Genomic DNA, 26859 nt, shown 5'->3' with positions numbered 1-26859 from the left:
ATGTTTCCATGTTTTCTTATGTTTTTATTAGTTTTCTATGACTAGGTGTCTGTCAGCATCCCAAAAATATTTACTTAAGGGTAATAAGTGTCAATAAATTGGCATAGATGGAGTGTTCCTACCCTGCATTATGTCTTGTATCTAAACCCTACTTCAGAGAATGGATCAATGAATTCAGAGACATATTTAATAAACTAAAACCAATAAAAGTCCTAGGCGAGACCATGTTAAAAATATTGCAGATCAACTTTTTAAATCTTATGTTCAGGTTGTCATTAAAGAAGCAGGGGCCTCATGTATAAACGGTGCATATGCACAAAAATGTTGCATACTTCCATTTCCACGCTCAAATCGTGATGTATAAAACCTATACTTGGCATAAAGCCACGAACATTTTCACACTAGCTCAATCCCTGGCGTATGCAAGTTCTTCACTCGGTTTTGCAAACTGGCGGCACCCAGCGTCAAAGCAGTGTTTTTGTTCCAGTGTGGTTTCTCTTTCTTTTTTCACATCCACATCCCTGACACGGCTTTATCATATACACTGAAATTAACCACATATTGTTTCTTAGTTTAAGGCATCTGATTGTAATTAACCTGTAACAATATAATAGTCCATGGAATGACCAAACTATTCCAAATACCATAGCTGCTTTAGAGTTGTTACTCTCACTGCACCTTCTTCTTCTTCTTTCAACTGCCCCCGTTCGGGGTTGCCACAGTGGATCATCTTTTTCCATATTACTCTCACGGCATCACTCGGTGTATTTATATCATTGTGTCTGAGTGTGGAATCACAGCTCAACAGCAGCTGATCGGAAAAAGAATTATCAATATACAGCATCTAGCACACGCTGCCTTAGCCATGCTGCCTATTTGAACTGCTCTTATACGGCAAACGCTTCAGAGCCTTTCCTGTACTGACCTCGCAGTTCAGAAACAGTTTCATCCCAAGAACTGTAAACGCAATCAATCAGTCCATCAAGTGCTCCTTGTAGAACTGTTTGTACTTATAAGCACAATTACCTCACTGTAAACTTGCGATACAGTTATAATATTGCACAACCTGCACTACTTTATAAAGTGCGTATTTACATATGATGATGATATCATTTTTAAGATGAAATGCAGCAACATATGTTTATTACATTATACAGATAAAATGTTAACATCATTTAAATAATCTATATTGTTAATAATTAAATATGTGAGGACATGGTGTCGCCACGCTAGCAAGGAGCTGGCGCCCCGTTCACGGATTGTTCCTGCCTCACACTGTATTCTTGCTGGGTCTGGCGCGACACTGGAAGGATAGATGAATAGAATAATTAAACATGTACTACAAAGATATTTCAAAATTCCTTAAAAGTTTTGAAGAATCGGAGTTCTAAGCTTACAGATGGCTTAACGTCTATTACTGAGCTGATTGTGTGGTGATTGGTTACTTGGAGAAAGAAAAGGAAGGACAGGAATTGGGGGTTAGTACATTTGAAAGAGACAGTACTGCTCCAAAAAATTTTTCATCAAAGGTCATGCATGGCGCAGCAAGCATCTTGCGTGAGGCAGGAACAATCTTTGGATGGATGCCAGTTCGTCACTATCACTGTGCCACTGTGTTCCCATTTTTAATACATGCTTTAATTGATATGATATGAATACTGAAATGATATCAAGTATACATCTCAGTATTTAAATTATTCAGAGAACTGTAATATCATGAATGTAATGAATTCTGTGTCCTGTTGGAGGAAGAGAAAGCCCGTTTAAGAAGCATGTAGTGATTCACACATATAGAGCACATAGAAGAACACAAACAATTCAAAGCATTCAATGTGCTACTTTAGTTACGATGGGATTTAAGAAACTAGTAAATGAAACAATTTTAAGATGAAGTTTATGATGTTCTACTTTAATGTCAAAATAAACTACGTGATTAAAGTGGAAATTTCGAGATTAAAGTTGACATTTCAAGCTTTTTTCCCACTGTGTCCCTATTTTTTTTTTCTCTGTACCCTAATAAGCTTTCATATGACACTCAGATGGTGGGCAAAGACTCGCCTTTTCACGGCGACTTTGATATATGACAACTTTTTTTATTTATACACTGTGCGACTTTATGAACTTGAGCTTTTGAGTTCCTCCGACACTCTATGTCACTTGATCAACTTCCTTTTGTTGTTTATATCACTTTTTAAACCAGTGGTTCTGAAACTGTGGGGCTGCCCACCTATGGGGGCATGAAGTAACAAAAAGGGGGCGCAAAGATATGAAAAAAAGAAAACAAGAATCGAAAATATGAAAAATACATCTATTGAAACCAAAACAAATTAACTTAAACTACATTCTGATACTAGAAAAATAAATATAGAGTTAGATAAATGTCGATAAAAGTTAAGTAGGTATAATAAAATATGCATCTATGATATATCATTAATTGAAAAAGAATAAATTGGTATTAGTGGGCTCCTTTCAAAAAAACGTTAGTGGGGCGCGATTAAAACTGTTATGAAAACTATGGTCTCAGATACTTAAAGGTTGAGAAACGCTGGTTTAAACCAACAAGTAGTACGTTTTTCCTTGCCTCCACTTGGTATTCGCTGAAATTCTTCTGTTTTCCCCCTATGATTTTGCCATTGCCTTTTCACAGAACGCTGAGCTTAAGTGCTATTTATATTGATTTGCATATTCAAAGAGGAGTAATTCTGGGAGGAGTCGAGGTGAAACAGCAGGTGTGTCCATGTGCATTACTTTTCACTCTGACACGGGATTTATGGAGCAAAAGAATGTGGATGCTGGTGTACGCACAGATTTATGCATCTGGATTTTTTTGTGCGTACGAACATTTCCACTTTTGTCTGTACACCGTGTTTTAGTGTGAATAATACGCACGGCATTATGCATGAGGCTCCAGGTCTTAAAGTTGTGGAAACAGGCAACACTGATCCCTATAGCTGACAACAAGTACCCTCAAGCTCTCAATGGTTTAAAACCAGTGGCTCTTACTCTGACATCACCTCTAATTAAATCATTTGAAAAACATATAAAGAGGAAGATGACAGAGAAAATGTAAGGTTTATTACATCCATTTCAGTTTGCCCAGCAGGCTAATAGTGGGACAGTATATGCCATATTGTTTGGCTTCACTTGTATAATCTCTCTCAGGGCGTTAAAACTCATGTGACTCTTGCAGACTCCTGTTTGCCAACTTCTTGTCAGCTCTTAATACAATCCAGCTCTACCTTTTTATATAAGATTTTAATTTGGACTTTATCTTGTCAGGATGGCTGGGAGAATATTTAGCAGACAGGATTCAAAAAGTAAAGGTAAACTGTCTGATATGCTGTCCTCATCAGCAGGGTCTCTGTTTCATCTCTTATGTACATTCTTTGCACAACAGGATATCACAGTAAAATATGTTAACTTAAAAACTCTGCTGACTCTGATTTCATGCCTACTTAATGGTAATGGAATGAATCATAATCCAGTGTTAGATGACCAGTGCAGTCTTTTCGACAACTTGATGCTACAAACACTAAATATTTGAGTGTAGAAAATACTTTGTGTGCCCACAAGAAACAATTCTGAAAAATAGGGCAATTAATAAGTATCTTAAGATAATCATAGACTCATAACTGAATTTTAATCAAAACATGGAAGCTCTCTGCACAAAGAGATTACACTGCCACATTTGTCTAAGCCTTTTAACTTGTATTTTAACATTTTGTTAAGTTTTTATGACTCCTGTGTTAAACCTTTACCAAATGAGGACATGAATGGCAAAGTTACCTGAAAGACCAGGCCAACAGACAACTCAAGAAGAAATGGCAGTGGCATGTAAATTCTGTTCAAGAGACAATAAGACTTCAAAACAGATCCCTAAAGAGTAAAATATAGAGAGATGCTTTTCATAAACAGAGCTGAACCTCTTTTGATGAAAGTTATTCTCACATTTTCTGTAATAAGGTTGTCATAGAGCTAGTACAGAGAATGGAATGATGAAGGCATACAAGAGGATATTGTTTATAAAGGACTAAATATATTTAACCAATCATACAGTGCAGCACATGTGACAATTTATTTTTCACTGGAATTTCCCGAATGGAAAATAATAAAAACGGTATTGTGCTGTTGGAAAATTACATTCCTACATACATGCAGTAATCAATTGTGGCCTGTTGTTAAAGAAGGTTAAGGTTTTTAAACACATGACATTCATGCTAGAACAATTAACCACAGCAGATACGCGAGTGTGTAATTCTGCTGAATTTTAACTGAAGTCCTAACATGGCTATTACTGTATAAATAGAGTTCTCAACCTCATAACCTGCCCACATGACTGTAGAATCCACTTTTCTCTTTTGATTTTAGTTGAAAGACTTTCATAAGATGAGCAATATAAAGTCAGTATTACTTTTCTACTTTTTGAACTTTGTTTTTGTTGTTGTTTGTATTTGTGCATCTGTTGCTGCTTTCTGTCTTGATTTATTTCTGATTTTAATCATTCTCCAGCTGTGTTTTTTTTTCCATTCTTTTCCTTTGGTATGTCCTAGCTGATATTTCACACTGTGCTTTGTATGGTTTGTTATTGGGTTTGTGTTGCTATAAATATTATTTCAGAAGCATATCTCCTTTTGAAACAACGTATATGGGGTTTTGACAGAACAGATAAATGCTAAAGGAAAATTCTAGTAAAATGTTATGTGTGCTCAGGAGGTGAGTTGAAGAATGCAGCATAGTAGGACTGAAATAGAAGGAGGCATGACACAATACATTTAGGGAAAACATTATTTTACTCACAATGTATTACCATATATTTATGTGAAAATCTGCTATACTTTTATTATTTTAAGTGATTTTACTTCTGTATCTTTAATTCTGTATTTGAATATCCTCACTATAATGTAATTCCTATGGAGTTAATATATGCTCTATAAAGTAAATGCTATGCAGTAAGCAGTATATGGGCCTTTTAGTAGCTTTATATTGAGGTAGCTTTGAAATCATGGAAACGTCATTGCTTAGCTAATGTAAGTTGCTCAACTACATCACAAACATAAAAGGGGATGGAGAACCTTAAGTAATTTCACAAAATAGAATGCAGGAATTGTTCATGGGCCTATGTTTTGGAATCCTAATTTAGGATATACATTATGATATGATACGGTATAATGGGTGCCTTAGAGTGTCACCCAAACTCATAATAAAAATATGAAAAGACCAAAGTATATATTACGATAATATTTTATTTCAAACAATTAAAGACTGAGGGATGAGTATTGGAGTAAACACAAAGCATCCAAAGCAAGGCAAACACACAGACTAACATGTCTCTGAAGGTCTATTGATTCTCATACTTACCCACCAAACTACAGAACTGACCTCTGACATCCCAGTCTTTTTCTATTTCAAACCTTATCTAACAATACTGACATGAACAGGAGTTTTGTATTTTGGATGCCTTCAGCAGAAAGGCACTAAAAAGAGAAGAAATAATGACTGGGAGAAGAAAGAGCTGAAGGGACAAAACCCCACCAAACTACAGAACTGACCTCTGACATCCCAGTCTTTTTCTATTTCAAACCTTATCTAACAATACTGACATGAACAGGAGTTTTGTATTTTGGATGCCTTCAGCAGAAAGGCACTAAAAAGAGAAGAAATAATGACTGGGAGAAGAAAGAGCTGAAGGGACAAAACCCCACCAAACTACAGAACTGACCTCTGACATCCCAGTCTTTTTCTATTTCAAACCTTATCTAACAATACTGACATGAACAGGAGTTTTGTATTTTGGATGCCTTCAGCAGAAAGGCACTAAAAAGAGAAGAAATAATGACTGGGAGAAGAAAGAGCTGAAGGGACAAAACAGAAACAAATTCAAACAAACAGCAGAGGTTAAATAACTGACAAAGCCAGACTGAATTGATCAGTAAAATTAATATCACAAACCCAAAAGTGGCATCAAAACAATGAAGCCAAAAGGTCCTTGCTCAAAATATTAGGAAATATGTTAGGAAATGAGGTGTTGCACTTGTATATAGGGTATAGGAAAGGACATCGTTATCATAAATAATTTGGTCACAGCCGTGTGAAATGACAATAAATGATAAATAACATGAGCTTCATCACAATAAAATAATAACCAAAAAAAAAAAAATCCTAACACTTTCAAGGGCCTCATATATAACACTGTGCAAAGAATTCACACTAAAACATGGTGTATGGACAAAACTGAAAATGTGCGTACACACAAAAAAATTCAGATGCATACAACTGTGTTTAAGCAAAGTTCCATGCATTATCTCTTTATGAATCCCTATCAACGTGAATTTTAATGCAAATATACGTGCCAACAGCACTTCCCCGACTCATCTCTGAGTTTGCATTTTTGAATATGCAAATTAATATAAAATTGCACTTTCCATTCAGTGCTCTGTTAAAAGACAATGGCAAAAGCACATGGGGAAAGAGAAGAATTTCAGTGAATGCAAAGTGGAGGCAAGGAAAAATGTACTATTTGTTGGTTTAAGCAGTTGTATAAGCAACAAAAGGAAATTGATGGAGTGATACAGTATGGCAGAGACACTCAAAAGTTCAAGTTTAGAAAGTTGGACAGTGCCCAAAATAAAAAAGAAGTGGTCAGATATCAAAGTTGCTGTGAAAAGGCCATGATTCCAGGTTGTGATAGTGCTGCAGCACCCAGCATATTTTCAGGTGTTGGCAGCACACACAGCTCTGCCTCGAAAACTGCTGGGAAACCATCTAGTTGTGTGCTGACGGACGCTATTCTGGACTAACAAAATGCAACAGTGGATGCTGTAAGAGATGTGGCCAATGAACTAAGGAATATCAGGGTTGTACTATATGATATTGACCACAAATTAAATGAATTGGTTAAAAAACAAATGATTCATCTGATTACCTGTTTTTACATTCTGCTAATTACATTCAAACAAAGCTGCAACACTGCCCGATTTGGCTGATCATTTGGTGGGTCAGGGTCAGGTTCATCATACTGCATCACTCCAGGTATGGGGAAGTCACAATTGTGTACCACATTATGCAGAATGCTACATGCTTGCACAATGTGACACACTTTCTGTGGACTGTAGAGCAGTACATTAATAGAGTGGAAATGTTTTCTAATTACATAACCAAATTCACCTTTACAGTTTAGCATCAGCAACAAGCACCACAATGTAGAAATCTCTGTTCTTTACATAGCTTTTTGAGGTTACTCGCTATCCTTAAAAGGACTACTTGCCTTTTGCCCCACTAGTTAGCAGTAAAAACAGGTCACTAATTAAGAAAAGGGTTAGAATGAAAACCTGCAGCCACTGCGGCCCTCCAGGACTGGAAGTGGGGACCTCTGCTTTATAAGTTTGAAGTGAATTGGCCAAATCATATTGAAGAACTTATCATTTTAAGAAAAAAAACAGAAAAAATATATAATGAATAAGAGGTTCTTTATTAACAAATAATGCAGTTGTGTAATAATTACTATGAACCAAATACACTTACTATAAAACATAATAGTAAACATTAACAGTATACAAGATTACTGTCTGTTATACCTGCCTTGCACGCTCCACCTTGCATTTTTTTTTAAACTTGCACTGCGTTTTTATTGCTCTTTAATTAATATTGTTTTTATCAGTATGCTGCTACTGGAGTATGTGAATTTCCCCTTGGGGATTAATAAAGTATCTATCTATCTATCTATCTATCTATCTATCTATCTATCTATCTATCTATCTATCTATCTATCTATCTATCTATCTATCTATCTATCTATCTATCTATCTATCTATCTATCTATCTATCTATCTATCTATCTAATAAATTAAGTCTAAAACCATTGAAATCTGAATTAAGATGTAAGTAGACAGTTTAATTCTTATATCAGAGCTTTCGTCTTCAAAATGTATACTTTTATTTAATTATGCATGTTGTTTAACAGAAGCATGTTCAGAAAGAAGTGGTCATCTGATGAGAGGTTAGATGAGAAGACAGCCATAGTAACAGGTGCCAATACAGGCATTGGCAAGGAGACGGCGTGGGATCTGGCCAAAAGAGGTAAATAAATAAATAATCTGATTACAGTATTAATCTATATTTCTGCATTGTTTCAATTGTTTGGTCAAACAGTTAAAAAAGAAAAAAAATGAAGGAATGGCTATTTTCTATGCAAAAGTATAAATACACTAATGAAAGTTAGTATCAGAATGTTAGCTTCAATATGCAACTACCGGTATATTTTCTCACTCATTAGAAGTTGAAGTGCCCAGAAAAACAGGTCTTGGTCCCAAACACAAAAGGAGAGCTCCTTTAAGTAGATATTAGTAGGTGGCATTAGTATTATCAGGTCAAGGATGGAGCCCAGGTTGTTCAATATATTTATGCCACTTAGATGAGTGCAGGACCCTTTCAGAAGCAAGGTTATGAACAATTTTCATAAATGTACAAAAGTCTACATTAACACTTTCACTTTGTCAGTTTCAGAAATAACCAAGACATACTTGTTGAAATAAAAAAGTCATTTTTTTTCCTTATTTATAACATAAAGACAACAGAAGATGGATATATAGTATATCTATATATTTGCATATATATATTGTGATAATCAAGAGTCCAAGACATCATAAAGTTTTGGGGCAGCCACCCATATATTGTTTTTCCCAGCTGCAAAAGGGTTGAAATAAGTAGCATGATGTGCATATTACAGAGTCCAAAACAGAACTGACTATAGTAGCCCAAGATGGAGGCTTTAAAGGCCTGTAGAGGAACTGATGTCATCAAAATTGCTGGAACCAGAAGTGACGTCAGCAAAGGGGCCGGCTTTGGAAGTGACGTCAGCAAAGGGGCCAACTTCTGAAGTGATGTCAGCAAAGGGGTCGGCTTCGGAAGTGATGTCAGCTGAGGCGGCAGAACCTTGAAGGAATTCCCAGGAAAGGTCTGTAGGGAAATGAGAAAGACAGTCAGTACAGTCTGCCGCCCCCTGGTTGGATGATTTATTACACTTACTCAGACCCTTTAGCTGCCTCCTACTCGCATGTGTATGACAAGGCCCCCCCCCTCAGCCCAGACCCATCGGGTCGGGCGTCCTGCACCGAGAGGTCGTGGGCACGAGAGAGAGCATCAGCATTGGCATGGAGAGAACCCTTACGATGAAGTAGCGAAAACTTGTAAGGTTGAAGGTCAAGAAACCAAGGTCAAGAGTGGATTCGACTCATTGTGAAGGGTCATCCATTGTAAGGGAGCATGGTCTGTCACCAGAGTGAACTCCTGGCCCAAGAGGTAGTACCTCAACTGCGTAATCGCCCATTTAATCGCAAGGGCTTCCCTTTCCACCGCTGCATACCTGGTCTCCCGATCCAACAGTTTCCGGCTCAGGTACATGACGGGGTGTTCAACACCATCGACGCTCTGGCTCAGCACAACACCCAGGCCTGTGTCCGAAGCGCACGTCTGGAGAATAAAAGGGAGAGAAAAATTAGGAGCTTTTAATATTGGTACTGAAGTAAGAGCCTGTTTTAAGTCACCGAATGCAGCGTCCACCTTATCAGTCCATATTACATGATTAGAAGCCCTCTTCTTTGTTAGATCAGTCAAGGGCGCTGCTCTCTCTGAAAACCGAGGTACGAACCAGGGGTAGTACCCAGCCAATCCTAGAAAGGCTTAGACTTGCCTCTTGGTTCACGGACAGGACCATTTCACAATGGCATCTATTTTTGAACACTGTGGTTTCACGGTACCCCGACCCATCAGGTAGCCCAAATATTTAGCATCTTTCAATTCAAAGAAATATTTCTTGGGATTGATACGAAGCCTGGCTTCTCCTAGTGTCTGCAATACCGCAGTGACCTGCTGTATGTGTTCCTTCCATGTGCTGGAATAGATAACAACGTCATCCAGATACGTAGTACTATACGCATTATGGGGTTGGAGCACTTTGTCCACCAAATGCTGGAAAGTCGTAGGAGCCCTGTGTAACCCGAATGGAAGAACACGATACTGCCAGTGTCCGCTATGAGTGCTAAATGCTGTCTTGACCTTCATCGTTAAAGGAAACTGCCAGTACCCTTTTGTCATGTCAAGTGTGGTCAAAAATTCTGCTTGTCCAAGCCTCTCGAGGAGGTCATCCACTCGAGGCATGGGATAAGCATCAAAAAGGGAGACCTGGTTAAGCCGATGGAAGTCATTGCAAAACCTCCAACTGCCGTCAAGCTTAATAACCAAGACAATTGGACTGGACCAGGGACTATAACTTTCCTTAATCACTCCTAGTTCCAGCATCCGCTTGATTTCCAGCTCCACTTCTGCTTTCTTTGCCTCAGGAAGTCTGTAGGGGCACTCTCAGACTATAACCCCTGATTCAGTCACAATGTCGAGCGCAATCAGAGTGGTCCTCCCTGGTTTTCCACCCACCACCTCAGAGATGGACAGGATAGCTGATTCCAGCTCCCGTCTTTGTCTATAAGTTAATTCCTCGCTGAAATTAAGGGTGTTTATGTGAGCAAAGAATGAGCAGGGCTGAGTGGAGGAGGGATCTGGCTCCCTCTCTTTCCATGGCTTCAGAAAGTTCACATGATAAACCCGCTCACTTGGTCTACGATTGGGTTGTTTCACCAAATAGTCGACCAATCCTTTTCTCTCCTTAATTTCATAAGGGCCTTGCCAATGGCCGAGCAGTTTAGAATGGGAGGTGGGAACTAATACCATGACACGATCCCCTGGATGGAATTCTCAGAGTGTCTTGCCACGGTCATAATAATGGGCCTGTGCTGCTTGCGCCTCTTCCATATGACTTTTTAGAATAGGTCAGATTTTCCCGAATCTATTGCATAATTGTGCGATATGTTCCAAAATATTTGTAGAGGGAAGAGCCTCTCCTTCCCAACCTTCTTTCAAAATATCCAATATACCTCAGGGTTGTCGTCCGTATAATTCAAAATGTGAGAACCCCGTAGAGGCTTGTGGGACTTCCCGATAGACAAAGAGAATGAGGGGGAGGAGTTGATCCCAATTCCTCCCATCCTGCTGACCACCTTGCGAAGCATCTGCTTGAGAGTCTGATTAAACCTCTCCACTAGACATTCGGTTTGAGGATGATACACCGCGGTCTTTAAGTGCTTTATTTTCAGTAACTTGGCCATTTCCCTGAACATCTCCGAGGTAAAAGGTGTTCCATGGTCCATTAGGACTTCTTTAGGAATGCCGACATGCACAAATACTCCTACTAGTTCCCGTGTGATTGCTTTAGATGTAGCTGAGCGCAAGGGAACAGCTACCGGATATCGGGTCACATAATCCACGAGGACTAATATATATTTATGTCCTCGGGCTGAGGGCTTTAAGTTGCTTTGCCTAAATTACAAATTAAGACATACAAAATATTTATCAAGTTATATGCAAAATCTTACATCACAACACGTACTAACCCCCAATTCCTGTCCTTCCTTTTCTTTCTCCAAGTACCCAATCACCACACAATCAGCTCTGTAATAGATGTCAAGCCATCTATAAGCTTAGAATGCAGATTCTTCAAAACTTTTAAGGAACATTGAAATATCTTTGTAGTACATGTTTAATTATGCTATCCCTCTATCCATCCAGTGTCACGCCTGTCCCAGCAAGAATACAGTGTGAGGCAGGAACAATCAGTGAACTGAGTCAATTTCATGCCTTAGAGATAGATGTCCTTAGCTGTTAGATGGTCTGCTATCGATATTTTTATTAGAAAAGGCTGCAGATGCTGCATTCCAAAGGGAGGGTCATTCAGGTAGACTTTTAGCTGGCAATAAGAGTGCCTGGCAGCAGTTTGCTAAGCCAGAACTTGGGTTCCAGCGTGGCAAAATGGATAATGCCAGTCTGTCCTACATCTCTCAGCCTCCATCCAGGTGTGCGTCTCAGCTTTTAAAATCATTCTTTACATTCACAGTATGAATGTAAGCCTCTCTTTATCGTAAAAAAATCAGTTCATAAAAATAACAAAGATTCTGTTTTCATGTAGCAAGATAATAAGGCACGCAACTATAAAATTTTGGGGCACCAAATGGCAAATCCCGTGTAACTGATTGAATGAGGAAAAAAATATTGTACAAAAATAACAGCAGCTGGTGCTGTGGTGAAACATCATTGCAAACACAAGTCCAGCAACTGCTGTGATATGGGGGTGGCATTCTATTTAAGGCAGCCCTGGAGGAAGGGACGGCTGAAGTTGCTGGAACCAGAAGTGATGTCACTGTTCCTCACACTGTTGTTCTTCTGGTCTGAGGCCAAGAGGAAAGGCAGTTACAATGCAAGTCCAAATGAAGTTGTCTGTCATTCACATCTGTGTGATAATGTCAAATTTCATTCTGTAGAAATATACAATAACGCTTAAATATATACATATATATACAAATATAACTATTTGCCCCCTTCCTGATTTCTTATTCTTTTGCATGTTTGTCACACAAAATGTTTCTGATCATCAAACACATTTAACCATTAGTCAAATATAACACAAGTAAACACAAAATGCAGTTTTTAAATGATGGTGTTTATTATTTAGGGAGAAAAAAAATCCAAACCTACATGGCCCTGTGTGAAAAAGTAATTGCCCCCCTTGTTAAAAAATAACCTAACTGTGGTGTATCACACCTGAGTTCAATTTCCGTAGCCACCCCCAGGCCTGATTACTGCCACACCTGTTTCAATCAAGAAATCACTTAAATAGGAGCTGCCTGACACAGAGAAGTAGACCAAAAGCACCTCAAAAGCTAGACATCATGCCAAGATCCAAAGAAATTCAGGAACAAATGAGAACAGAAGTAATTGAGATCTATCAGTCTGGTAAAGGTTATAAAGCCATTTCTAAAGCTTTGGGACTCCAGCGAACTACAGTGAGAGCCATTATCCACAAATGGCAAAAACATGGAACAGTGGTGAACCTTCCCAGGAGTGGCCGGCCGACCAAAATTACCCCAAGAGCGCAGAGACGACTCATCCGAGAGGTCACAAAAGACCCCAGGACAACGTCTAAAGAACTGCAGGCCTCACTTGCCTCAATTAAGGTCAGTGTTCACGACTCCACCATAAGAAAGAGACTGGGCAAAAACGGCCTGCATGGCAGATTTCCAAGACGCAAACCACTGTTAAGCAAAAAGAACATTAGGGCTTGTCTCAATTTTGCTAAGAAACATCTCAATGATTGCCAAGACTTTTGGGAAAATACCTTGTGGACTGATGAGTCAAAAGTTGAACTTTTTGGAAGGCAAATGTCCCGTTACATCTGGCGTAAAAGGAACACAGCATTTCAGAAAAAGAACATCATACCAACAGTAAAATATGGTGGTGGTAGTGTGATGGTCTGGGGTTGTTTTGCTGCTTCAGGACCTGGAAGGCTTGCTGTGATAGATGGAACCATGAATTCTACTGTCTACCAAAAAATCCTGAAGGAGAATGTCTGGCCATCTGTTCGTCAACTCAAGCTGAAGCGATCTTGGGTGCTGCAACAGGACAATGACCCAAAACACACCAGCAAATCCAACTCTGAATGGCTGAAGAAAAACAAAATGAAGACTTGGAGTGGCCTAGTCAAAGTCCTGACCTGAATCCAATTGAGATGCTATGGCATGACCTTAAAAAGGCGGTTCATGCTAGAAAACCCTCAAATAAAGCTGAATTACAACAATTTTGCAAAGATGAGTGGGCCAAAATTCCTCCAGAGCGCTGTAAAAGACTCATTGCAAGTTATCACAAACGCTTGATTGCAGTTATTGCTGCTAAGGGTGGCCCAACCAGTTATTAGGTTCAGGGGGCAATTACTTTTTCACACAGGGCCATGTAGGTTTGGATTTTTTTTTCTCCCTAAATAATAAAAACCACCATTTACAAACTGCATTTTGTGTTTACTTGTGTTATATTTAAATAATGGTTAAATGTGTTTGATGATCAGAAACATTTTGTGTGACAAACATGCAAAAGAATAAGAAATCAGGAAGGGGGCAAATAGTTTTTCACACCACTGTAGGTAAGTTGCTTGTCTACTATTTTATAATGTATGGTATGTACATAATGGTATGTAATATCACTCACAATTAGAAGACTATACTGCTTCAGCCTTGTCATGTGGCTTTCTTTCAAAATTAACTGATTTATCACACTCTGTGAACTATACTATCTATCAATTAATTAACTTCTACTTAAAAATACACAGTGAATCAGCCTTAATATGCAATGACATAGTTTTACTATTTCATTATTTCTGACAATATCTGCACTGGATGAAAGCAAATTAAAGGTGTTCACCAACTGGATTAAGAGTAAATTTGAATGTTACAAATGTTAATTAAAATGAAAAGAATTAATTACTGGAGGTACAGCAAGAAGATAATTTACTATTTTTAAATTATAATCTTTTTAGTTAGCCAATAAAAGGTGTCATTTTGCTTTGCTTTTCTCTACATTCATAATGGCTAACACGGTACAACACCCTAGTACTATAAACAAAGTCTAGTAAATCACATTATGTAAACTATTTATGAAATCTTTCTGTTTTTAATATGGTGTTATATTATAATGTTAATTGTTTTCTCTTATAGTTGGATCTTGATCATTTGGTCACTTAATGTCAGTGGTGGAGAGGGTATCAACAGTCTTATAGTTTATAGTCCTATGTCTTTTCCAGAACCAAAAACATTTTTGGTTATTGTGAAGAAAAGCACTTCTTGTCTTAGTCTTAGTTTTGCATTTAGCTGTCAGATTTAACTAGCACACTAGAACTCTTTTTACATTAAAGTGCCTGAATTGAATACACCATAGTAAGTGTTCTAAATGTTCTCATCACAGTAGGGCACAGTAACACAACTTCACAGGGCAAAATAAGAAAAGTAGAAGATGAAAACCAAAACTTGCTAATAAGAAATTGTTAAAAGGTATCCATTAATACAGACAACATGACTCCACATGGCTCTGGCTTAAATCGTTTTGTATTTGTGATATCATGAGCTGAAGCTTCTGGGAATCTTAACATTGAAAATGAACAACAGCATCATAGCAAATGTTGCTCAGAATGGTAGTACTCATGAGAAGAGAAAACATCAATGCAAAGTAACAAAATAATAATGTTAAATACATAATAAATCCCAAAACCAAGCAAAAGATCAAGATGAAAGTGAATCTAAAATATCCATGATATAATAATTCAAGAAAAAAAAATTAACACAGCTCAGGAAAAATAATGTATTCTTTCCAAACAACAAAAACAAAACAAAGACACATAGTCATGACACCCAAACCAATGAAGCACATTACATTAGATACCAACGAAGTAAATTGTTCTATTGTTTTTCTAAGTACACACAGCACATGTAAATGGAATTGACTAACCCTATGGGTCCTGAATTAACAAATGTTGTCCTAATGTTCCACAACAAAGACAGAATCCACATTGCTCCTCCTCAACCTATGGTTCAGTTGTTGGTTGGAGCCTCCTTTGCAGTTCCCTGTAAAAGGAACTGGAACAGACCCTCTTGTTTTCCTTGTTAAAATGGGCACCACAACACCAGTCATAATGCAATTCTTAATGATACTGTATTTTTAATTATTGTATAGTGAGCTGGGCCACTGTTACAGTAAGCTGCAGTTTACAGTACATAATGAGTCAGTCAGTCATTTTCCAACCCACTATATCCTAACACAGGGTTTGCTGGAGCCAATCCCAGCCAACACAAGGCGCAAGGCAGTAACAAATCCCAGGCAGAGCGCCAGCCCACCTCCACACACTAGGGACAATTTAGGATCACCAGTGCACCTAACCTGCATGTCCTTGGACTGTGGGAGGAAACCTACGCAGACATGGGGAGAACATGCAAACTCCACGCAGTGAGGACCTGGGAAGCGAACCCAGGTATCCTTATTGCAAGGCAGCAGTGCTACACTGTGCCACTGTGCCGCCCTAATAAGAATGAATTGAATTGAACTGAGGTAATCTGAGTAAAACTTATACCACAGGATTACTGAGTCACTGAGCTCAAATACTAATTAAACTTAAACACCTTATTGAATTACAACTTTATAATAACTGCACTGTGCTTGTTTATTTGGCTCAAAGCATTCTGGACATGCCAAGAGTCACATCAAGAATCAAAAGCTTTTTCTGTGACTTTTGCGCAAGCAGTTTAAAGTGCAGCAAATACAATTTTCCATAACATTATTAATGAAACCATGAAGCGCAAGTACAATGCACTGATACTATTTATTGCCATTGAGCTGTAAACAAGAATGCGTTCATGTTTTTAATCAACTGTGAGACCAGCTGTGAAAATTAGCAAATATTTTAGAGAAAAAAAAACAGCAACAGACAATCAGCCATTGACTCAAACACCATGGTTAAATTAGACACATTTTTTCCTTTTAACCATTAAATCAATTGGACAGTGTCATGATCCAGAGAATTGTAAAGGGATGATTATTGGCACAACTGATATTTCTGCCATTTTATATATTTATGTGTTAATTGTAATTTTTAAGCCAATTTAGTGTAGCTTGTGTTAGATAAAAATAAATGCAATTGAACCAAGACTGAATTAAATATTACGAAAATGTAATATATTCCTGTAAAGCACACTTCCACTTAAGGGCCAATAATGCTACTCAATATAGTACAAAAGCATACAGAATGAATAAGATGCAGCATTAATTTATAAAATATTTTGAAATATAATACTATGACCATGCTAAATTAACCCTAGTATGTGTGTGTGTTGTGATCATGTTTCTGAGTGTGCTCTCCCTGCGATGGACTGGCACCCTGTCCAGGGGTTGTTGTTGCCTATAATTGCTGGGATAAGCTCTGGTCCCCTGTGAGCCAGCTCAAGATTAAGCATGTTTACAAAATGGTATGATATATTATGACCAGGTGAAAAAGGCAGTCCAGTGGGCTAATTTTTATTTAAAAAAGACTTGGAAGTAAAATCTTTATATTTAGACAAACAAGGAGAGATTACCAAAAAATAAGTAGGGATCAAATAACTAAAATAAATGCAACAAAACTAGCATCAATATTCAAAAGAGAAACTAAAAATTGTAAGAAAGGTCAAACAAAATGCCATTACACTAACTTGAGAGCCTCACTACACTCAGCAGTCACTGGATTTGTTAAAGAAATCCAATGCCTGGACACCACAGGGTATGTCCACAAGAAAAACCTACAACAAAATGGCTGTGAAGTGACAACATTAAAATAGCACCTAATTGCACATACTTACCATTCATCAACAACACCTAACTTTGCTAAAGCCTAATTCACTTACTCTTTGGGTACCCAGGAAAACACATTTTACACATTTGTAATGAAGTCTTTTTTCATTTCTTTTATGCTGAAAATGTATTATGCTTAAAATGAAATTATGGTTTTGCATACATTCTTATTTATCCTGGTGTTTTGGTGAGGCAACATGTTGATTGGACACAAAAGTAAGAATTTCACTGTGCTCTGTGCATATTCTACTGCTACAATTACTACTATTTGCCTTACAATTAAAATTATTATTAGTTTTTCCATGTCACTAACCTACATCATCCTTTGGAGATCAATCCATTCAAGCATGAAAAAAAGATGTCAAATTATTATCCAAAAAGTATGACATGGAATATATTTTTTTTTTGCTATGGAAAGTTGACCTTCCACAGTAATCGTGCAAAACTGAGCTACAATGAATACAAACAGTAACCTCAAAGTCTGATGGAAAAGAAAAAGTCAGAATTTCTTATTAGAGATCCAAACTGGGAAAATCTTAGCTCTGATAATCTGTTTTTGTATATTTTCAACAATATAGCTTTGTCTTTCTATATTTTCTTTAGTTTAGTGTAAACAATTTCTAAGATTAAGTGCCTACTGTCCCTCATGGTCCTTTTTGTTTGGGGGTAATGGTAATTATTTCCTTTGGTGGGTTGAATCCCTTTTATGAATAAGAAAACAGGATTTAGGCAGATTTTGACTATTTTAACAATCCTGCTTCCTCTCTTATCCTTCCAGATAATAATAATAATAATAATAATAATAATAATAATAATAATAATAATAATAATAATAATAATAATAATATCTTTTATTTATGTAGTGCCTTTCATACACTCAAGGAAACTTTACAATTCAACAAACACATTAACAAGAAAGTAGAAGTTACATACAAGAAAATGAATAATACTCATTGAAAAGATGTGTTTTTAACAGAAGTTTGAAATGAATAATAGATTTTTTCTCACAAAGGCTGAATGGAAGAGCATTCCAAATTTTAGGGGCTATCACACTGAAAGCTCTGCCACCCATACTTACTAACCTATATTTAGGTACAGGTGAGTATGTTAGCGTTTGATGATCTTAATGTATGGGCAGGAGTGTAAGGAAGCAGCAGCTCAGACAGATAATGAGGGGCTAAACCATGAAGGGCTTTAAAGGTGAGAAGAATAATTTTATATTTGATTCTTGAAGAAACTGGTAACCAATGCAAATCATAGAGGATAGGAGTGATGTGAGCAGATTTTTTAGTGTGTGTAAGTAAACGAACAGCAGAATTCTGAACATACTGTAATCTATTGATATATTTAGTCGGGAGGCCATAAAAAAATGCATTGCAATAGTCCAGATGGGTAGTGATGAAAGCATGAATGAGTGTTTCAGTATTTTTCACACTAAGGAAAGAATGCAGATGATGTGGCAAAGATGAAAAAAGCTGTCTGTACTATTGAGATAATGTTTGGTTGAAAAGTAAGAAGCTGATCAAAGATGACACCCAAATTATGGACTGATGCTGAGGGTTCAACCAGGATCCCATCAATGTCAATTTTTAACCACCGAAGGGTAGAGAGGATAGATTTGGCACCAACTGATAAGATTTCTGTTTTATCAGGATTGAGTTGTAAAAAATTATCTGTCATCCAATGATTTATTTCCCAAATGCAGTCAGTCAGTGCAACAGGTGAAGATGTTGCAGTTGCATCAACACTTACATAAAGTTGTGTGTCATTGGCATAGCAGTGGAAGCTTAAACCATACCGACGAATAATCTCACCTAATGGGACAGTCTTAAAACAGTTTGGGGCAGCCACCCGTATAATATACCCTGGCTGCAGTAAGGTAAATTGCTAGCACTGAAGTGCTCAGAATGGAGTCCAAAACAGAACTGATTAGATTAGTCAAATATGGTGGCTTTAAAGGCCAGAAAAGGCAGTGAAGTCATCGAGAGCAGAAGCGGAAGGGTCCTCTTCCATAGGTTCAGACCCGGATGTGACGTCATCAAAAGGGCTGGAACAGGAAGTCTCTTCGGTCATGGGTTCTTCACCAGAAGTGACACCACTGGGGCCAGTCAGAATTTCCCATGAACGGTCTGCAGGAAAGTGAGAAAAAAGGTCAGTGCACTCCACCACCCCCTGGTCTGGTATGGAATTATTCTCATTTAGAACCTTTAGCTGCCTCCCATGCGCATGTGTGTGACAATAAATATTTATATATATAGTGATATATATTTTGAAATGTATAGCCTTGACACACGAAAAAGGTTTAGGGGCAGCCATCCATATACTTAAATCCTGGCTGCAAAAGGCAAATATGAAACACAGTTGTATACAGAGTTGAGTCCAAAACAGAACTGAGTTAATGAAGGAAGTGGTCTGGTTTTTAAGGCAGGTCGGACGAAGTGATGTCTTGGGGGCCTGAACCGGAATTGATGTCATGGAGGACCAGGGGCCTCATGTATAAACGTTGCATACGCACAAAAATGTTGCATACCCCCGTTTCCACGCTCACATTGTGAGGTAAAAAAAGCTTTCTCCCCCAGTTCTTCCATTGTTAAGACGTCCTGGCTGGCTAAGGACCCTAGCTGTCCGCCACAATATATAGGTCAAATCTCATTATAGCCAATACCAAAGTAAGAAAATTTTCTGAATATTTTTTTGTTGACTTGAACAAATGTTCATACAACATCATGTTTAACAAATTTAATTTTAACAAAACGTAAATTTCAGTATAACAAATATTTATTCGATCAAAAATAGGCACCAAAGATAATAGTGTGATGCAAATAACTCTTAATGCTTCACCTACACTTCCACCGAGTCTTGGGAACCATGCGGAAGGCTGTCTCTTTCTTTTTAGACAAAAAGAAAAAGACAGTCTGTTCTGAAACTTCTGGTCTGAGCAATCTTGGCGAGGCTCAGTGAGAGTGTAGGCATGACATCATAGAAGTACAGTAATCCCTCCTCCATCGCGGGGGTTGCGTTCCAGAGCCACCCGCGAAATAAGAAAATCCGCGAAGTAGAAACCATATGTTTATATGGTTATTTTTATATTGTCATGCTTGGGTCACAGATTTGCGCAGAAACACAGGAGGTTGTAGAGAGACAGGAACGTTATTCAAACACTGCAAACAAACATTTGTCTCTTTTTCAAAAGTTTAAACTGTGCTCCATGACAAGACAGAGATGACAGTTCTGTCTCACAATTAAAAGAATGCAAACATATCTTCCTCTTCAAAGGAGTGCGTGTCAGGAGCACAGAATGTCACAGATAGAGAAAACAATCTCTAGCAAACAAATCAATAGGGCTGTTTGGCTTTTAAGTATGCGAAGCACCGCGGCACAAAGCTGTTGAAGGCGGCAGCTCACACCGCCTCCGTCAGGAGCAGGGAGAGAGAGAGAGAGAGAGAGATAGAGAGACAGAGTTTGTTTTTCAGTCAAAAATCAATACGTGCCCTTCGAGCTTTTAAGTATGCGAAGCACCGTGCAGCATGTCGTTTCAGGAAGCAGCTGCACAAAAGATAGCAACGTGAAGATAATGTTTCAGCATTTTTAGACGAGCGTCCGTATCGTCTAGGTGTGCAAACAGCCCCCCTGCTCAATCCCCATACGTCAGGATCAAAGAAAGTCAGCGCAAGAGAGAGAGAAAAGTAAGCAATCTAGCTTCTCAGCCATCTGCCAATAGCATCCCTTGTATGAAATCAACTGGGCAAACCAACTGAGGAAGCATGTACCAGAAATTAAAAGACCCATTGTCCGCAGAAATCCACGAACCAGCAAAAAATCCGCGATATATATTTAAATATGCTTACATATAAAATCCGCAATGGAGTGAAGCCGCGAAAGGCGAATCGCGATATAGCGAGGGATCACTGTATAGTCAATTTCTGAGTCAGTGCTCTACCAAGCATTTGGATGGGTAGTTGTGTCGTGTTGTGATACCAAAAAAGAAAAGTCTCATTTTTATTCTTTATTCATACCTGTTTTTCTATAAAAGAAAAAGTTATATCTACCATTTCATTTTCAAATAAAATATTTTTTGCAGTTTAACAAGCACTGTATTTTTTTGTACAAGTATGGTCAAGCTTGGGTCACAGAGTTGCACGAGAGGCAGGAAGGTGAGTCCAGGTTTCCAAGGAAAATATAGGTTCTTTATTACTGTATAGTGAAGGAAGGTAGTCTCAAGACTTCATTTAAAATAGGAGCTATTACTTCAGCACTCAGCCACATGCGATAGGAGTTGTGACACAGGGAATCATCCTACTTTAGCTCCCATTTTCAGATTAGAAGAACACCAGCAGCTCTGAATCACCACTGTGGCAGACATGGTCTGGAGAACAGAGATTTGGAGAGTGCAAGGAAAAGCATGTCAAAGCCTGGTGTTAAATGTTGTAAACATCATGCGACAGGCACATTATGTGGTGAGCCAAATCCTGCAGAGGAGAACCAATTACTTTGCTCTCGGTTTATTGTTTTCCAGACAAAACAGAGCAGCTATGGCACTGTCCTTGAGCCGCTGTCATTAAAGATAGCAAAATGCTGGGGACCCCAGTCACAATGCAGATATACAGTATGTATTTTCCCCATATTTGGTATAACAAAATTTCAGTATAAAGAAATATTTTATGGTCCCATGAATTTCATTACAATGGGATTCCATTTGTATACTGTATACTAACCCTGCTACCTAAGTAATTAAAACAGTTGTCAATTTTAATGTTTGCAGTGCACTATCTATTGAAATGTATTTAGTGATGCACGTAGTAATAAAATGCATTATATTTGTCATTCAAACAGATGGCACATCACAAATGTCTATAGTAATAAAATGCAATACTACAATATGTTTCTCATGTGCCATCTGTTGAATTGACAAATTAATTCACATGTCTCTGTTATATGCCATTTGGAATTTGTAAAGCCAGTGTTAATGTTTGTAATGCGTCATTTGTTGGAATGAGGTTTGTGTTCTGTGGAAATCACACAGACATAACAACCAAATTGACACACAGATAAACACACACATATCCTTATATGAAGGTGCATGCATATTGTTAATGTGCAGTAAATAACTAAAAACAGTATTTTTGGACTGGAGTGTAAATGACCAGGCCAGACCCAAGATTATTATAGTTTTGCCTTTTTGTATTAGTTTTTATTTCTATGTTTTTTCTGACCTTACTTGGAAATTCAGTTTAGTTTTATTTTTCCTTCATCATGTATTTTTAGTTTTAATTTAGTTTTCATTTCACAAAGACATTTCTATTTTAGTTTTATATCTATTAGTTTCAGTAATTATGGAGCTCCTATGGAGTTTGGTTTTGTGTCACAGTCAGACAGAATTTGGATACAAATTTAATGTTAGTGGAAGCTTACTACACTACATGGTTTACTATCTGGTTTTGTTTATGTCTGATAAAAACAATCATCATCAAAACCAGGTACTGAAGAACAATTTTATAATTTTTAGTTTGTAATGAAATTTAGGTGAATTTTAAGGTTTGAGGTTTTTTTACTGAAAATGTCTACAGCACACAACATATCCTGTTTCAAGGCAACGTGCTTATAATGAATGAATATAATGAATCTCTGCTTCCATCTCAGGCACATACAATTTATAGACAGAATGTTGCCAACTGCAGGCCTGAAAAGATATAAATAACCAGAAATAGATTCTACTGTGTTCTGACAGGTGTGACCATGAAAATCATGGGGGCCTAGGAAGAACAGAACTCTTAGACTTCAGTCAATGTACAGGTACCCCACCTAGCTGTATTGAGGGAAACAAAGAAAAACAAGCATATAGTGTGAAGTTTAGGAGCAATGAGACTTGAATAGCCAATATATAAGAATGGCAAACCCTTAATAAGCAGAGTAAGAGCAGGTAATAGGTGTATGGATGGGCACAAAATGACAGAGACAGCATCTGAGATTAAGAACAATATATCTATACTAATAAAAGGCAAAGCCCTCACTGACTCACTCACTGACTGACTGACTGACTCACTCATCACTAATTCTCCAACTTCCCGTGTAGGTGGAAGGCTGAAATTTGGCAGGCTCATTCCTTACAGCTTACTTACAAAAGTTAGGCAGGATTCATTTCGAAATTCTACGCGTAATGGTCATAACTGGAACCTCTTTTTTGTCCATATACTGTAATAGAGTGCACCTCCATGGCCGTGGGAGGCGGAGTTGCGTATCGCGTCATCACGCCACCCACATAATCACGTGAACTGACTGTGAACGCAGTACGTACAAAACAAGGAAGAGCCCCAAAGAGCGCTGAAGAAAACATTCATTACACAATTGAGAAGGCAGCGAAACAATAAGAAGCGAGCGAGTGACGCACACAAGCATATTCATAAGTGCAGCTACTGCGGAAACAAAGCACGGTGTAAACCGTAAGTTTAAATTAAGTTTATAGAAACGCTCCCGCTGCCGTTTGCAATACCATATTCGCAACATACAAGTTTAATGAGAAGACACGAGGTATAAACGAGACTTTGGATCACTTTGTAACGGAGTTAAAATTGCTGTAGCGAGAAACTTTTAAGTGCCAGGTCTTAGCTAACATTAAATAAAGCCGTGGACATCGCAACATCACACAAGAGAGCAGCTCACGTGAACATATGAAAGCGACTGACGCATACAGACATATTCATGAGTGCAGGTACTTCGGAAACAAAGCACCGTGTAAACCTAAAGTTTAAATTAAGTTCATAGACCTACAAAAGGTTGCCATTGATTTGAGGCAAGATTGCTTTTCTCCTGTACAACTATACGTTGCATTCTCAACAGTAAGCTTGCACCGCTTGGTCACATTACAACCGGAGTCCTGAACTGACAACGTGGTATACAAAGAGAACTATAACAATTGTAATAAACGAACAAAAAAACAGCGGAGAACCCGTGGATTAAATAAAAAGGCTGCTTCCTTGGCGAAGCAAGGAAAAAGGAAGACCTTATATGGCGTTCGTTTATAAAACAGCGGAAAAGCTGTGTAAAGGCTGCTTCACAAAAAAACAGCAGAGCGCCTCATATGAGCAGGCAGTCAGCTAAAGAAGGGAATCAATAAATAACTATAATCGTAATAAACGAACAAAAAATAGCGGAGAATCCGCGGACTACATAAAGGAAATGGGTACCTGAACAGAAAAGTGAGTCTCAAATAGCTACACAATAACTATAACAATCGTAATAAACGAAAAATAAAAGAATACAGAACCGCTAAGCAAGGAGAAAGGATGGCCTTATATGGCGTTCGTTTATAAAACAGCGGAGAGGCTGTGTAAAGGCAGCTTCACAAAAAAACAGATCCTTAACAAATAGTTATTGGTATATTTTCCCTCAATTTAAAAAGGTTTTCTTTTCTTCTTAATAAAAATTTAAAAGCAGTACTTCGCCGCTGCGAAGTGCAGAGATTTGGCTATATATATATATATATATATATATGCAGTTGGAGATCCACAAAGGGAGAAAAAACGAATCACGTATCATAAAATAGTTTTATTCCTGAGCTTTCAACCCCTATCAGGGGTCTTCATCAGAGGATAATGCTTAGACTTACAAGAATCAAAGGCAATATATAGCATCACATTCAGTATTGGGGGGGGGGGGTTGATGGGGGGGGTGGGTGGCGGTGACTAAGTCAGTATGATCAAGGGGGGGGGGGAGTGTATCGTTTAATTAAAGTGCATATGTCCTTCTTAAGTTGACATATGCTGGGTTTATGTCCAAGTGTCTGTTGATGGCGTTTTCATCTGATAGCCAAGACTCGGCCAACTCTCTGGCGCTTTTTGTACTGGCCTTAAATTTTACTTTTACGTTGTCCCAGTTGAATGTGTGTCCTGTCGATTTAGTATGTGCATATATCAAAGATAGTGCGTCCTTTCTTCTGACGGCGTTGCGATGTTCCTGTACACGTGTTGAGATTTTTTTTGACGTTTGTCCTATGTATACAGCTGAGCAAGAATTGCATGGAATACTGTAAACTGCGTTTCGTGTTTCGGCTGTCGATTTCTTGTTTTTAGCATTAAACAGGACCATGCGCAGATTGTTGGTGGGTTTATGTGCTATTTTGATGCCCCACTTGGTCAGGGTGCGTGCCGTGCCTTCTGACACATTATGGTGATACGGGAGTGAATGCCAGGTGGGGTGGGGGTTCTGATTTACGTCGCTTGTATGCTGATTCCTTTGGCGCCTGCTGTGTAGACTCCGATTAATGAATGATTTTGAGTATCCGTTCGAGGTGAAAAGTTGAAACAGATAGCGTCTCTCATTAATTTTTGTTTCCTTGGTATTACAATGCATGTGGACTCGTTTAAATAGGGTTTTCACGCAGCTCCGTTTATGAGATACCGGGTGATTGCTGGCGAAGTGTAGAATCTTGTCTACGTGGCATTGTTTGCGGTAAACACTTGTGGTCAGGGTGGCGTCACTATTTCTTTTGATGTAAATGTCCAGGAAATTGATGTGTCGATTGTTTTCTTTTTCCATTGTGAACTGGATTGCAGGGAATATTGTGTTAATATGATTGAAGAACTCATTCAGCTGGTTCTTTCTTAATATGACGAATGTGTCGTCTACATAGCGTATCCAAATTTTGGGTGTAATCTGGGATAAAGCTATGTTTTCAAATCGTTGCATTACCAGTTCAGCTAGGAGTCCAGATAACGGTGATCCCATCGGCATGCCTTCTTTCTGTGTGTAATACTTGCCGTTGAAATGAAAGTGCGTTTTTTGGCAAAGTGATATTAGGTGCATTATGTCTTTGATGGACAGTTTGGTTCTTGTCTCTATGGTGGGGTCACTATCCAGTTTCATTAATAATGTTTCTGTGGCCAGTTGGATCGGGATCATGGTGTATAGCGATATAACATCAAACGAGACCATGATCTCGTCCTCGGCGATGGATACGTCATTCAAGCGCTGTAATGCCGACTCCGCGCTGTTGACGGAATAATCTGAGTCGTCTGTTAAATGTCAGAAGAAAGGACGCACTATCTTTGATATATGCACATACTAAATCGACAGGACACACATTCAACTGGGACAACGTAAAAGTAAAATTTAAGGCCAGTACAAAAAGCGCCAGAGAGTTGGCCGAGTCTTGGCTATCAGATGAAAACACCATCAACAGACACTTGGACATAAACCCAGCATATGCCAACTTAAGAAGGACATATGCACTTTAATTAAACGATACACCAAACCCCAGCCCCCAGCCCAAACCCGATCATACTGACTTAGTCAGTAGAGACGTTGCCAATACGGGAATTTTACCAAGTTTGTATTGCTTCATTGTTAAATGATGTTTTTAAAGCAAAAGTGATAGGTCAGTAACAATATGCTGATCTTGTATGATGACCTAGTCAGTCTCTCGATCAGTGTAGTTTTATTTTCAAAAATCGGGAGTGGCTCTCTCTCATATACTCAGAAATGGGGATGGATATTTGAGGAGTAAACCGCAAGACAATGATTATATTTTTATATTATGTACATTAAAGAACCATCAACAACAAATCAAATCAAATTAATAATATATTGAACAATTATTATAAAAGTAAAGTTGAA

At 38.2% G+C, this 26859-nt stretch overlaps 1 protein-coding gene across 2 annotated transcripts in view; it reads left to right on the top strand.

The window, feature by feature from the left end:
• The first annotated feature begins 4148 nt into the window (after nucleotides 1–4148).
• si:dkey-73n8.3 (uncharacterized protein LOC100150965 homolog) overlaps nucleotides 4149–26859 on the top strand; it is a 39155-nt gene continuing 16444 nt past the window's right edge. The window contains exons 1-2 of one of the 2 annotated variants that reach the window (XM_051929033.1): nucleotides 4149–4404; nucleotides 7964–8076. In XM_051929033.1, coding sequence (XP_051784993.1) covers nucleotides 7965–8076 — 112 coding nt within the window. In that variant the 5' untranslated portion in view covers nucleotides 4149–4404; nucleotide 7964. Of the gene's footprint in view, nucleotides 4405–7839; nucleotides 8077–26859 lie in introns of those variants that run through there. The other variant, XM_028803928.2, reaches the window with a different exon arrangement.

Source organism: Erpetoichthys calabaricus, chromosome 6, assembly GCF_900747795.2.
Source record: "Erpetoichthys calabaricus chromosome 6, fErpCal1.3, whole genome shotgun sequence".
Lineage (NCBI taxonomy): Eukaryota > Metazoa > Chordata > Cladistia > Polypteriformes > Polypteridae > Erpetoichthys > Erpetoichthys calabaricus.
The sequence above is the reverse complement of the archived record's forward strand: the minus strand, read 5'-3'. Positions and strand labels throughout refer to the sequence as shown.